The following is a 13,767-nucleotide window of genomic DNA, read 5'->3' on the forward strand; positions in this document are numbered from 1 at the left end:
CCGCTCCAGACCCAAGCTGAAGGAGCAAAAGAGCGCTCAACGAGGAGTCTGCAAATATGTATAATAAACATCTAGCAGTGCAGTAAGTGGCAACTGGACACATTTTAACGGTCGGGTTCCCAGGACGTCGACTGTAAAGTTCTTAGGTTATGGTATCATAAGAGAGGGTAAGTAAAATCTATCCTGTAAGGGTATCTCGATGCAATAAGTGGCAAAAGCTAATCACAATGCAACGAACAACAATAAAAATCCAGCTTTGGTATTGAAAGGCTAGAGAGTAGCCTTTGGGCCATGGCTCCCGCGAATCTGGCATTCGAGTGATCACCTCATGGTACTCCAGATGCTTCATTTGAAACTTCAGGGGATGCTTTGGCAGTGAAATGGACGGCAGTGACTTCCTGGATATGATCAATCTCGGGTGGTCTGCCAGAGTCGTTGCGAGGTATTGACACGTCCGAGTGAAGCCCAGCTGATGCTCGTGCGAATGGTTTATCGACCTCGATACCAGAGTCACGATCGCCAGATCCTTCACTGCCATGTAGCCTCGGACGGCCGAGGCCGGTCCAAACGTCAAGCAAGTCTTGAGCACTTTCCATCGCACCTTGATCGCCTTCGGTGACATCTGTGACATCTAAATCATAATCGTCTTCGACTTCAATCTGTTCTCTCTCCGCATCGTCATCCTCTTCATGTCCGGTGAGAATTCGGCCGCCGAGCTTGATGTCTGAGACACGGACGTGATATTGCAGAGCACGTCTGCCATCCTTGATCATCTCCTCAGTGGCATACATGCATCGTTTCAGGCTCTGATTCATGCCTTGGCTTTGGACAAGCAATTCTTTGTGACGCTGCAAGTCGAGCCGCAGGCGAAGTTCATCTTTAGCTAGGCGATCTTGATGTCTTCCAGATTGCATTTCGGTTAATACTGTGTCTCCTCCACTGAGTACGCTGCCTTCGTCCTCATCCGAGTCGGTGAAATCGTCCTGCAGATGCGTCATTCCAGCCGACAAATTGAATGCTTCCGGCCCTTCGCTCAACTCTTCATCCAAAGTGTCTAAGCCATCCGAATGCCGTGCTGAATGCTCTCCTGATGAAAGCGGGAAGTGGCCCGCACGGGACAATCGCCGGTACCTTTTCAATTCAGCTCTCTGTCGCCGCACTTCTCGTTCCAAGCTTGCGTTAATGGCCAGCAAGGAGCTGTTGGAAATTTCGAGGTCAAGCACTTTCCTCTCCCGTCGTGCGTCTGCTGCAAGCTCGGATGATCCGAATTTCGTAGGGCTGAGCGCGCCGTCTAGTGGAGGAGAAATCGCGCGTGACGACATTGCTAGAGACGTATCAATTGTAGGTAAAATGGTCGGGACTACTGGCATCTGGGTGGGAGCGACTGCAGTTGGCTCCAGCGGCAGATTCGATGCGAGAGTGGCTAAATCAACAGCGGTGGCAGAACGCCTTCGAGACTGATGAGAATTTCCAGAATCGATAGAAGAAAGGCTACCAGATTTGCGATGCTTCGGTGATGATCTTGGTCGCGCCGTACCATCATGAACCGTCAGACTAGCACTTTCCATGATGGAAGCCGTAGTGGGTCGCGATAGTGGTCGTGTCCCAAAGATTTGTGAAGCACCTTTCCTGTAGGACAAATGTATGTTCTCTTTGCTTGGCGAAGGCGAGCGGGGCTGCAAATGTGAAGATGACATCGGTGTGAAGAACGGTGATCCTGCTGCCAGCGAACTGAGCGTCGGCGACAATACCGGCGTGGTTTTGACCGTGCTGGGCACCGGCTCAGAGCGCATCCATGGCGCAGAAGGCCGCGACTCAACCACAGCAGGATTTATAGGTGACGGAGACCTTGGCGGTGGCACAGGTATCGATACTGTCGTGACATCCTCTTGTCCATCCGCGTAGAAAAAAGTTGGCACCTTCTTTGGCTCCGGCCGTTTCGGTGCTGGTTCCTGCTTCAACATGTCGCTTGCGTGGAAGAAACGACTCTCAAAACCATCGCCAGAACCTGGAGTCATAGCATCAGGTGTCGTATAGGGACGATAAACCATTGCAGATTGTGCTCCCCTCGTTGAACTGTCGCCAACAACACTTAATGACTTGCTGACCTTGGGTCTTCCAAGAACAGGACCACCTACACCTCCATTACGATCCGAAGGTGCCAAAGCGGGCGGTGCTGCAGACCTTGGCCATGTTCCCGATTGTCCATCATCTTGAATGGGAGAGTCATGCGAGCTCTCAGCCCTCGACTTTCGCACTCCTGAGCGAGGTGTGATGTTACCACTGCCATTGCTCTCCTTGGCAGGAGCATCATCTGTCGTCTTGTTCGCCCGCGGTGCTGTTATGGACGTCCTTGTCAAAGCTCTTGGTGTTGCGGAAGAAGGTGTAGCCGTCGGTCCCGCTTTGACGGCGACACGCGGGGCCAAGGGCGATCGAGCGGTCCTGTTCGAGGCGAGCACCGGCCTGAGAGGTCGAGGGTTGACACGATCGGACGACATGACCGAGCGTCAGCCGTCAGATCAACAGCATCATCTGGTGGATGCAGGCTGTGAAGGGCGTATGGTAATGTTGTGCTGCAGGGTCTACGACACCACTTGCATGTGAACGGCGGGAGGCTCGAGCTCGGTATTCGTCTGCTCGAATTTATGTCGTCGTATCTGCAGCGATCGCTACTTGTCGCTTTCGCATGCGCTGTGTCGGCTGAATATCCTGTATTTTCCAGGGGAGACCACACAAGTTAAGGGCCGATGGTTTGTGAGCGAGTGGTTGTTGATTCACAGGCGCCCTCGTCTGCAGCCCCATGTTGATAATCGACCATTCCAGGGTTAGCCGGGCGACTGAGTTGAACCGATGTGCCCGATCCCGGAACGGCTCGTGCTTTAGCGCGCCTGACACCTGACGCGCAGAAGAACCACTTCACGTGTAGGTATGATGAATACTCGAGTTATCGAGTTAGGGTAACTCGAGTATTCATCACTACCCGTGTCCAACCATGCGCTGTCAACCGGCTCCCTACAGTCCTTGAACAAGACTTTCGGCGATCGTGACGCAACCGTTAGTGGTCGCACCCTTCCAGCAGAGCGAAGCTGAATGACGATGGCAACATGGTCATATGTCAACCGGATGCCGGCGAAGCCTCTTCTGTGTCGAAGCCAGAAGTGCCGGATGGGCCAAATGGATCGTCATCATCACAAGAACATCGCAGTCTGAAACACTCGCTCTTGGGTCCGAGTCTATCCAAGGCAGGTCAAAATGGTGTGAACTTTCGGCAGGTAAGCGAGATAATTTACGAAGCTTCCAAGGGCAGTAGATTCTTCACCAACGAAGAGAACAAGGACAAAAACTTGACGGTGAAGATCAACCGGATTCTAGCGAAGAAACGCGAGCTTGAGCGTATCGAGGCGCAAGGCGGTCTGAAGGGCGAGCAAAAGAAAGCGGACGATTGTATAACTGAATCCGAATGCAGTCGAGACCTTTCTCAGGTGATCTTGCACATCGATTGCGATGCATTCTACGCTTCTGTAGAGGAACTGGATAGGCCCGAGCTCAAGGATCTTCCGTTCGCTGTTGGTGTTGGAGTGCTCACCACATGCAACTATGTTGCGAGAAAATATGGCTGTAGGAGCGGCATGGCCGGATTCGTCGCTGACAAGCTATGCCCGCAACTCATACATTTGCCCTTGAACTTTGAGAAGTATACAGCAAAGGCCAAGGAAGTTCGCGCAGTCTTGGAGCAGTATGACCCTCGCTTCGAGAGTGCTAGTATAGACGAAGCTTACTTAAATATCACACGATACTGTGAGGATCACAACATGGACGCGGAAGCGGTTGTCCAGCAAATGCGCCAGCAGGTATTCGAGGAAACCAAAATCACAGTCTCAGCTGGCATTGCAGCCAATGCGAAGCTGGCGAAGATATGCTCGAACCAAAACAAACCTAATGGACAATTTCGCTTGCCTGCTGATCGCTCATCCATCATGGCATTCATGCGAGATCTACCAACTCGCAAAGTAAATGGCATCGGACGAGTCTGGGAGCGTGAACTAGACGCCATTGGGGTCAAGACATGTGGTGATATATATACACAACGACAATACATCAATCGACTCTTTGGAGAAAAAGCTTTCAAGTTCCTCGTGAGCGTTTATCTTGGACTCGGACGTACAGATGTGCGACCCGCGGAGGAATTCGAGCGCAAGAGTGTAGGGACTGAGAGCACGTTCCATGACATATCAGACTTCAACGAGCTTCTACAAAAACTCAAACGAAATGCCAATGAGCTGGAAAAAGATTTGGAAAGAACACAATTCAAGGGTAGAACATTGGTGCTGAAGATCAAGTTGCACACGTACGAAGTCTTCACACGACAAGTTCAGCCTCCTAAGGCCGTTTACACGGCCGACGATCTTTACAATTACAGTTTACCTATGCTCCAAAAGCTGAAGAAAGAAATGCCCGATATGAAACTTCGATTGATGGGTCTGCGATGCACACATCTGGTCTCCACAAAGAAGAGCACAACGGATTTCTTCGGAAGATCTCGACAAGCTGGCGAGCTCAAAGGAGACTCGAATCGTAGAATCGAGGTGGGCGAGGATGGCTGGCAGAAATGGCCTGACAGCGAATTTGAAGACGCTGCACGACAAGAATTACAGGATGAGATGGATGAGACACTGCGCCTCTCGCAAGCTTATGAGGAGTCTGCCAAAGAAGAAGGGGAAGGTTCAAATAACGCCGACTACCAAAGATACGCAAATGGCTTCGCATGGCGCTCGCTACTTGAAACAGAAGCTGCAGCAGCTCGTACGAATGAGGCAAGCTCAAATGACCAGGTTCCGGAACGATGGGACTGTCCTATATGTAGCATCGCTCAACCGGCTTGTGAGTTGACCTTCAATCAGCACATTGATACCTGCCTATCGAGACGGACCATCAGAGAAATCGTTCAGGATCCTCCGCAGTCCCTCACCTCAAGCATTCCAACAACGAACGCCGGCTTGAACAAGAAGAAGCGCGGTAGACCAACAAGCTCTTCCACACACAAGTCTAGTGAGTCTAGCATGACGAAAAAGCCGAAGAGTGCCTTTTTCTCTTGATCCTGTACTTGCAGCAGTCAGGTCCACGGGACGCCCGAACCCGATATGTGAACGACACAAATTATGGTGTACACGACTTCTACGGCCATTCTTCATTTCCTGCATGTCTGCGCTCGCATCGTTCAACGCTTAGAGATGACTTGACCCGCATTTCCTACGAAACGTGATTCGCATAGGCAGACTTGGAATCAAAAATAAGCAAAACAGTGTTCCACCCGATTATAGGCGCGAAATGAAGCCACTCTTATCGATCTTGACCAGATAGTCCTTCGTGATATCCTTGACCTTCGTTACTCCGGCCAGACCCATGGAGAGCTTGAACTCGTCGGTCAGGAGCTGCAGGCAAAGCTCAACGCCTGCCTGTCCGCCGTATGCTAAGCCCCATAGGACAGGTCGCCCAATCCAAACAAAGTCAGCGCCCAGCGCGAGTGCCTTGAAGACATCAGTACCGTGCCTGATTCCTCCATCGACATGGACTGGAATCTTGCCCTGCACAGCCTCAACGACCTCGGGCAGAGCATCAAGCGTTGCGAGAGCACCGTTCAGCTGTCGCCCGCCATGATTCGACACGACAATGCCATCCACTCCATGGTGAACTGCGAGAAGTGCATCCTCGCTCGTAGCGACGCCCTTGACCCAAACCTGAAGTTCAGGATGGCACTCCTGCTTCAACCATTCGATATCTTTCTCCCAGCTCAAAGTTGGATTCGCAGCATGACTGTGGAAAGTGATCTTGCCAGAGGGCGAGACCCACTTCTCGCCATCATGATGACCAGGTACTGCAGCACCACTTCCTGATTCCGCGACAAAGTTTGCGATCTGGAGATGTGGCGGCATCTTGAATTGGTTTCGTATCTCCGCATTCCGGCGGCCCAGGTACGGTGTGTCCACGGTCAGAAAGACTGCCTTGAATCCGGCATCCTTTGCGCGCCGAATTATTTTCCGGCTATGGTCTTTGTTCTCAAACAAATATAATTGCAGCACATTAGGAATCCCATCGCTGGCTTGAGCAACATTCTCCACAGTATTTGTCGCGAAACTTGAAAGTCCCATGGCAATGTTGCGTTTCTTACAGGCGCGTGCGGTGCCGATCTCTCCATCGGGGTGGGCCATGCACTGCATAGCAGTAGGTGCTACGCCTACAGGAATGCTGTTCTTGTGGCCAAAAATGTCCACACTCGTGTCGATCAACGATACATCCCGGAGCACCCGAGGACGGATGCGATATTTCTTGTAAGCGTCAAGATTCTCTCGCAGCGTCGAACCGGAATCAGCGCCTTCGTTGTAGTAATCGCGAGTCTGCTTGTCCATGATATCTGCGGCGTGCCGCTCGAGCTCATCAATCGTGAGGCATCGCAAATCGTGTTTTGCTGGTCCCACCATATTTAACGATGCTGCGGGAGATGAAAGCTTTCAGTAAGAGCAAGACGTCGTAACGCTCTAATCTATGTACAATATTAGGCGTAGGAGCTGTTTTCTCAGGACTGACGAGAAAAGCAAAGTGGTATCTGCGCTGGTCGTCACGATATATCAGAGACAGCTTATATGGATTATGGTACCTCGGGATTCGGGAAATACACAGAGTAGAGCATTAACTACCACCATCACCAGCCGCGATTTTTCCGCTCCCCATCTGTCCAGGCGAAACTTTATCGGTAGATAGGCACCTCTCGGGGTCAAAAGGCGCCTCGAACCCTCGTAGGGGCGGATCTAGAAGGTCGATTGTCCATTGACATGACAAACATGCTGGACCATATCCCCTCTAACAGCATCAATGGACTTCACATACATTTCAATTGCCTCGGTCAGTCAATCACACGCTGCACCTTTATCAATTCATTTGAACTGCTGAAGACGATAAAGTGCAACGCACTCGGGTATCTGGAGAATCCGTTGACGAGAGCCCGCGTGAGTTGCATTTTATAGTGTATCCAGCGGATCAATCATCTACATGCGCCTCAACATGATCTCATCGTGCAGACGGCGAACTTCCGAGGTTGTTGTGTCTGCTGCAGCCATGAACGTGTCCGTGAAACGGGACGCGCACGTGATGAATGTTGTTTCGCCTCAAGCTTAGCCTTCCCCATACATGACTCGTGCGTTCTTACCGCTTTGGGACACCAGCCTAGATACCCGCGGAGCCTCGTGTAAACATAAACAAACATCGCTCATATAGTCTTTTGCGGAAGTAAGTCACGGAAGTATATGCGGAGTCCACAACAATTATCTCACCCAAACAGCTGTACAACATGGTTTCGACAAGAGGCGGTGCGCGATCGGTGCCCGACGTCGCCGTTGAGAGCGAACTTTCCCTGCGAAAGAAGCCAGTTCGCAAGGCGTCCGTGAAAGCACCAGTGGAAAAGGCGAAAGCGAGCCGAACAAAGAAACAGGACACTTGCGACGAGGAAAAGCCCGTCAAACCAACAGAGAAATCAAAAGCGACCAGGACAAAGCAACGGGGCGTCATACCCGAGGAAGAGAAAACTGAGGCAGTGCACGCCATAGAAGAGGGCATCGCAGAGACCTCGCGAAGGACCACATCGCGTGCAAAGAAGGAAGCAGACGGCAACAGCGCGCCCAAAAAGGCACCAGCCCGGTCACAGAATAGAGCCAGTACGAAACTCAGTGCTGCTGCGAAGACTACAAAGGACACCACCAAGCAAATCAAGGAGGCAACGGCAGCAGCTGTGGATGATCCTCTGGCAGATGATGTGCAACCTGCAAAGGCAACTCGCGCTACACGAGCGACCAGATCAACCAGAGCCACAGTAGCGAAAGAGAAATCCAGACCCTTGTCACCCAAAAAGATCACGCAGGTCTCAAGAGTGACAACAAAAGTTTCAAAGACCACCAAATCGACTTCGACGGCAGGGAAATCTAAAGCGATCGATAATGGGTCTACAGAGGTGGCGAAGAGAGTGACTCGCAAAAGGGCATTTTCGGATGAGAATGCAGACAGTCTGTTAGAATCTGGATCGTTGTGCCAATCACCTATCCTCAGAGCTAAGAGACCCAGGAAGGCCAAAGCTGGGCGAGACGAGACATTCGAGAATGCTTTGCTGGGGTCAGCTTCGCAGGACGCAGACGCAGACAGTAAGGCAGTCGATTTCACAGGAGAGCCGGCAAACCACGTAATTGAAGCTCGTCTGGTTCTTCCGACGGAACTGAATGACGTGGGAGCAGATTACGACCTTGACACTTCGATCGACGAACTTTGTGGGCCGACAACACCTATGAAGCGTTGTACGCCCCACCAGCCAGCTGCAGATATTACGCATGTTCAAAGCACAAGTCGGCTGCGGACACCAGTACGACGCTTCCGAGTATTCGATGGCCAGCTTCGAACACCAAAGACACAGCGACCATACGCAAAGAATGACCGATTCGAATTCGATTCTGCTCAGTCGATGACTGTCGCTCGCGCGCGTGATCGGGCCATGGTTTTCAGGCAGCTGGAAGCACTACCAGAGATGCCAGACATCGAGCATGCGGTCGAGGACAAGCCTATCACAGAGGACGATCTGGATCAGAGCATTGCTGCGGTGAACGAACCGAGCGAGGTCATATACGAATTCGATCTGAGTGAGGTACACCCATCACAACAGCATGACGAAGACTATGCGGATTCGCAGGACACAGCTGATTCCAGCATCGTGTCTATCGAGGCCGCGGAAGACCTTTCTCCTACCCAGGGTGCGCGCAAGTCGGACGACGAGGCAATCACTTCTCCTCAAGGGCTTGCGGTTGAAGATCTGTCTCTCTCCGAGGATGTTGAAGATTATATCGAATTGGAAAAGACAGCTCCTGTAGTCAGTCCTGTTGAGTCTCCAGAGCAATCGATTGTTCCAGTCTCGCAGCCTGTGGCATTGACGGTCAACGACCCGGCACTACAAACGCTAGTCTGGAATAATTTAGAGCAAAATTCGGAAATGTGTGTTTCAACTTTGTCGCCATCTGGCGAAGCGACCCAGGATGTGATGATGGGCCCAATCGGCCAGACTGACGATTCAAGCACAATTGAGCACTCGATCTGTCTGGATACGCAAACACCAACCTCGTCGACTTTTCGACCTTCCTCGCACAAGAAGCACGTGGAAAGCGCACGTCAGTCCATGGATGCGACTGTACATTTCAGCGAATTCATCGATGCAGGAGCACTGTCTGAGACTTCGCAATTCATCGACTCCGTGGCTTCTAGTACCATCGAAGAGCAATCGGTGCACGAACCAACCTTTGGCGAAGGTCATGAGCACGAGAATGCTACGTCCAGTGTTGAGGCTACTCCCTTCAGCAACCGACTTCCTGACCTGTGGTCTAGCAATTTTCAGTTCACATTTTCAGTACCCAAGCCGCATTTCGCAATGTCGACAATTTCCTCTCGCCGCAAATCAATGCCCTCTGCCAGCCGCCCGATGGCTACCCAGGCCAACAGCCGACCGAAAACTTCCGACGGCTTACACAGTGCTGAGGGTTCACCTCAAGTGATGGGATCTTGGCTAGATGAAGCGCGCGCTGTCGCAACACCGACAAAGCACTTTCAATCCCAACCCGCTTCTCCTCGAATTGACTGTAATTCGACAAGGCGAACCCCCAAAGCCAAGACACCAACAGGCCGTAAGCTTGTCAGAGCGTGCAAGACAGAAGGACCGAAAGTCCGTCTCTCTGCGATTCCATCACAGGATCTAATGGCTGGCCTGTGTATCACTCCTGTCAGAGCAAGACGCCAAGTCGCGACCAGTTCTTACAATCGACAGACTAGTATGCCTAAGACGCCCACCGCAAAGACGCCTACAGCAGATGAGAGCACAGATGAGGTGCACAGCATCGAGTCTCGAAAGAGAAACTTTGACGACTATTCTAGAACCGCAATGCCAGCTTCACGATTTCGGAGCCCGGTTCAGAAACCCGCACAGCGGCCTGCAAGTGCGCGCAAGCCTATGTCAATGCGTGAGCAAGTCATGCGAACTTCCACAATGCAAGGCTCACGGACACCGACCAAGACACCGCTCAAAGCACCTGCAATGACACCAGGATTTGTTTCCATGACACCGCACCCTTCGGCTCCCCTGAGGGGCGTATTCGCTCTGGTAGAGGTGTTTACCAACGAGGGCGCATCTGCGTCGTCCAGCTTTGTTGCGCTATTACAGCGATTGGGTGCCAGGACGACCAAGATTTGGAGCAGCAAGATCACGCACGTCGTCTTCAAGGACGGTTCGCCCACTACACTACAGCGTCTTCGACTTCACAACAAGGAGGTGGCAGAGTCAGGCAACGGAGTCGAGCTTTTTTGCGTGAATAGTCGATGGGTTTCTGATTGCGATGCCGACGGCACACGTCTGGATGAACATGACGAATCCTACGCGGTAGACGTAGACGAAGTCCCGAGGGCAGGCAAGCGCAGGCGCAAGAGTATGGAGCCTTCGGCGCTGGTGGTCGTAGGTGGAAACATTGTTCGTGATCGCAAGAGTAGCCTTGGACGCAGCACACTCAGCCGATTGTCCATGAAGTGCAGCACACCTGAGCCCGAAGTCGATAAAATTTTCGACATGGAGACTCCATCGGGCTATCGTGACGACAACGAGAATGAACCTTGGTCGCCAAGCACTCCCGCGTACTTGGCTGAGCCCTCTTCACTGGTACAGCAAACAGCTCCCGCTAATCGCATCCAAAAACTGGACATGCAGGGGACCGACAAGTTAGGTCGAGGCAGACGCCTGACTTTCTGGAATGGTGGTGCTTGAGATATAAGGAAGCATAGCATTGACGATGAATGATAATGATGAACGATAATTCAGATTACTGACGTCTCGGCGGGAAAGCATCTTTCTGCTTTTTCAGTTGTAAATTTGTGGGCATAGCGCCAGAAAATTTGCCTTGGAAACACTGGCAGTCAAGTACGGTATGAGTCGAGGGTATAATAGGCGTGATCATGGTAAAGTCATACCGGCGGGCCTCCGCCAAAATGTGATCGATCTTGATATTGGTCATCGTTAACGCAGAGCCTACTCTTTGACCACACCTGCGTGCTCATGAGTCATTTGAAAGGGTCGTCCGCTCATGCCGCCTTCACCCAGGCCGTTAGAGCCTTCACCACGTCCGCATCATGAGCTCGTAGCAGGTCTGTAGCTTTGGTCTTCGAGAGATCAAGCTGTTCAGCCTGTGAACGAGAAAGTTTAGCAGTGACTCACCCACACGAGATGCCACATTGGTTTCATCTTACCAGTAGGGATACGTCTGTTGGGTCGACCTTGATCACCTTCTTAGGTGCTTCCTCCTTCTTGGCGATCTCCGTACGCTTCTGCTGCGCCTGGTTCACGTCCAGACTCTTTAAAGCTTCTCCTAAAGCCTTCAGATCGGCTTCCTTCTTCGGCGCATTACCGTCGTCGTCACCTCGTACATCTAGTGATGACATAGCTTGCGCGGCTTTGCGGTCTTCCGCATTGGCGGGTAGGACATCAGGCTGGTCACTGCCTTCCTTGACATTCGATGGCTGTGGTTCCGCCATTCTGTATGTTTCTTTCCTCGACGTAGCTTCTGTGCAATTCAGGACTTATGCTGGTGCATACCTAGGTACCTAGGTAACTACAATATCCCGAATGCCTGTGAACTTAAGAGGTCGCGTTGCCATCCGAAACAGGTGCGACCCATGGCAGCATGTGACGTACATAGGGTTGTCGTGACCCTAATAATCAACCCCAATGCCCAGGTGCACCTCTGTCAACGGCCGTCGTGGGAGCTACTTTATTGCAGAATGTCTATAGCAGACGCAGTTGCATCCATTTCTTTTCCTTTCGGTTGAGGAATTGCCGTCGTGGCTTCTTTTATAGTCGATATGATTGTGTTGTGGCTTTCGTGTCGCAGTAGAACTTCTGTTTTTGCGTGTTTCGTGTGAATTTTTGGGTAGTCGGCCTTTTGCAAACTTTGAGACTTTTACACCTACCTAGGTCTTCAAGTAGATGGTTACGTTTTGGTGTCACAGCACCCACAAAAACACTGGTCGCAATCGGTGCAACTTAAATCTACAACATGTCGGACGCCAAGTCAGAGCAGCCAGAATGGCATCCAGCTTCCTGGCGATCAAAACCCATAAAGCAACTCGTCGAGTATGAAGACCAGGCAGCACTCGACAAGTCCTTGCAGAAGCTGAAGACACTACCCCCGATTGTCACACCCCATGAGATATGGAAGCTGCGCAAATCTCTCGAGCAGGTCGCTCTTGGGAAGGCGTTCCTCTTGCAAGGTGGCGACTGTGCAGAGCTATTCGCATACTGTCAAGACGATATGATCGACTCAAAGATCAAACTACTTCTTCAGATGTCACTGGTTCTGATATGGGGAACGAACAAGCCTGTGGTACGCATCGCTCGTATGGCTGGCCAATACGCCAAACCTCGCAGTTCACCAACGGAGAAAGTCGAGGGCAGAGATGTGCCCAGCTTTCGAGGTGATATTCTGAATGGATACGACCTGAACCAGAGGGCCATTGATCCCAATCGCCTCGTTCAAGCATACTTCCACTCGGTAGCTACGTACAACTATTTGCGTGCACAGCTGTCTTCCGGAATCGCTGATCTACACAATCCACTCGACTGGGGCCTTGGACACGTCGAGGACCCCGTAGTGCAGAAGAAGTACACCACAATTGTCAATAGTATCAGAGAGAGGTCAGTTTGGACATACTGAGATATTGCGGACCGTCGTCACTGACAGATGGCAGCTTGAACTTCATGAAAACCATCGGAGCCGACACCTCAGGACAATTAGAAACCGTCGACCTCTTCACGAGCCACGAGGGACTCTCTCTCCCATATGAGGAAAGCCTCACACGTAAACTCCGACATCCCGCAAATAGAAGCGTTCCGAACACTGCCAGCGATGCAAAACCGGACAATGGCAGTGGTGAGTCAAAGGCCACGACAGGCTACTACAATACGAGCGCACACTTTATATGGGTTGGCGATCGCACACGGCAACCAGACCATGCCCATATCGAGTATCTGCGTGGAATCGAAAACCCGATAGGAATCAAAGTCGGACCAACAACCTCAGCGGAAGACCTCCTCCAACTGCTTGACCTGATCAACCCGCGGAGGGAGGTTGGTAAAATCACATTGATCACTCGATATGGAAAAGACAAGGTAGAGGAGTTGCTACCTCGACACATCGAGGTTGTCCGCAAGAGCGGCCACATTGTTGTATGGCAATGCGACCCGATGCACGGAAACACCAGATCTACCTCTGACGGTATCAAGACCCGATCCTTTGCGGCGATCTTTGCCGAATTGAGTGCCGCGATCAAGATACATCACCGATGCCAATCCGTACTCGGAGGCGTTCATCTTGAGTTGACAGGAGATGCTGTGACCGAATGTACCGGAGGCAGTCAAGGGATCCAGGACGCTGACTTGAGCGAGCGATATGAAACGTTCTGCGACCCACGGCTGAATGAGAAGCAGGCGCTCGAACTAGCGTTCCTCGTGGCAGGAGAGCATCGTGGCGGGAATACGGTCCCCTAGAGGAGTGCATTGACTCGGATGAAACGAGTGGTTGGTCGCTGGTCGACTAAGACGAAAATAAATACTCGGTTCTCATGACGGAATCGATTGACAAAGTTCACCAAATTATTGTCTAGTCTGCAACTGCGTCCCTGTAGGTAGGACAGTCAAATCCG

At 51.7% G+C, this 13,767-nt stretch overlaps 6 protein-coding genes across 6 annotated transcripts; 3 read left to right on the plus strand and 3 right to left on the minus strand.

The window, feature by feature from the left end:
• Positions 1–122: 122 nt before the first annotated feature.
• K489DRAFT_379705 (uncharacterized protein) lies at positions 123–2,793 on the minus strand. Its single transcript, XM_033604720.1, has one exon. It carries the CDS (start codon positions 2,496–2,498, stop codon positions 327–329), a length of 2,172 nt encoding a protein of 723 aa, XP_033460752.1. The 5' UTR covers positions 2,499–2,793; the 3' UTR covers positions 123–326.
• A 163-nt stretch (positions 2,794–2,956) lies between these two features.
• On the plus strand, positions 2,957–5,206 carry K489DRAFT_205612 (DNA/RNA polymerase). Its single transcript, XM_033599617.1, has one exon. It carries the CDS (start codon positions 3,105–3,107, stop codon positions 5,094–5,096), a length of 1,992 nt encoding a protein of 663 aa, XP_033460753.1. The 5' UTR covers positions 2,957–3,104; the 3' UTR covers positions 5,097–5,206.
• Positions 5,207–5,315: 109 nt separating this feature from the next.
• Positions 5,316–6,851, minus strand: K489DRAFT_388421 (L-lactate dehydrogenase; the record flags this gene model as incomplete). Its single annotated transcript, XM_033606416.1, has 2 exons — positions 5,316–6,466; positions 6,836–6,851. The coding sequence occupies 2 exons, from the start codon at positions 6,849–6,851 to the stop codon at positions 5,316–5,318; spliced, it is 1,167 nt and encodes a 388-aa protein (XP_033460754.1).
• Positions 6,852–7,286: 435 nt separating this feature from the next.
• K489DRAFT_379708 (uncharacterized protein) lies at positions 7,287–10,954 on the plus strand. The gene has a single exon (XM_033604721.1). The coding sequence runs from the start codon at positions 7,346–7,348 to the stop codon at positions 10,835–10,837; it is 3,492 nt and encodes a 1,163-aa protein (XP_033460755.1). The 5' UTR covers positions 7,287–7,345; the 3' UTR covers positions 10,838–10,954.
• K489DRAFT_370040 (uncharacterized protein) lies at positions 10,893–11,601 on the minus strand (the record flags this gene model as incomplete). The annotated part of the gene is made up of 4 exons (XM_033603098.1): positions 10,893–10,979; positions 11,041–11,115; positions 11,167–11,253; positions 11,317–11,601. 4 exons carry the CDS (start codon positions 11,599–11,601, stop codon positions 10,893–10,895), a joined length of 534 nt encoding a protein of 177 aa, XP_033460756.1.
• Positions 11,602–12,122: 521 nt separating this feature from the next.
• K489DRAFT_318532 (DAHP synthetase) lies at positions 12,123–13,612 on the plus strand (the record flags this gene model as incomplete). The annotated part of the gene is made up of 2 exons (XM_033601330.1): positions 12,123–12,760; positions 12,814–13,612. 2 exons carry the CDS (start codon positions 12,123–12,125, stop codon positions 13,610–13,612), a joined length of 1,437 nt encoding a protein of 478 aa, XP_033460757.1.
• Positions 13,613–13,767: the final 155 nt, after the last annotated feature.

The sequence above is a fragment of the Dissoconium aciculare genome, assembly GCF_010015565.1.
Source record: "Dissoconium aciculare CBS 342.82 unplaced genomic scaffold K489scaffold_5, whole genome shotgun sequence".
NCBI lineage: Eukaryota > Fungi > Ascomycota > Dothideomycetes > Mycosphaerellales > Dissoconiaceae > Dissoconium > Dissoconium aciculare.

Coding starts and splice junctions, on each gene's coding strand:
- K489DRAFT_379705 (XM_033604720.1), bottom strand. CDS start 2,498: ATGTCGTCCGATCGTGTCAACCCTCGACCTCTCAGGCCGGTGCTCGCC.
- K489DRAFT_379708 (XM_033604721.1), top strand. CDS start 7,346: ATGGTTTCGACAAGAGGCGGTGCGCGATCGGTGCCCGACGTCGCCGTT.
- K489DRAFT_205612 (XM_033599617.1), top strand. CDS start 3,105: ATGGTCATATGTCAACCGGATGCCGGCGAAGCCTCTTCTGTGTCGAAG.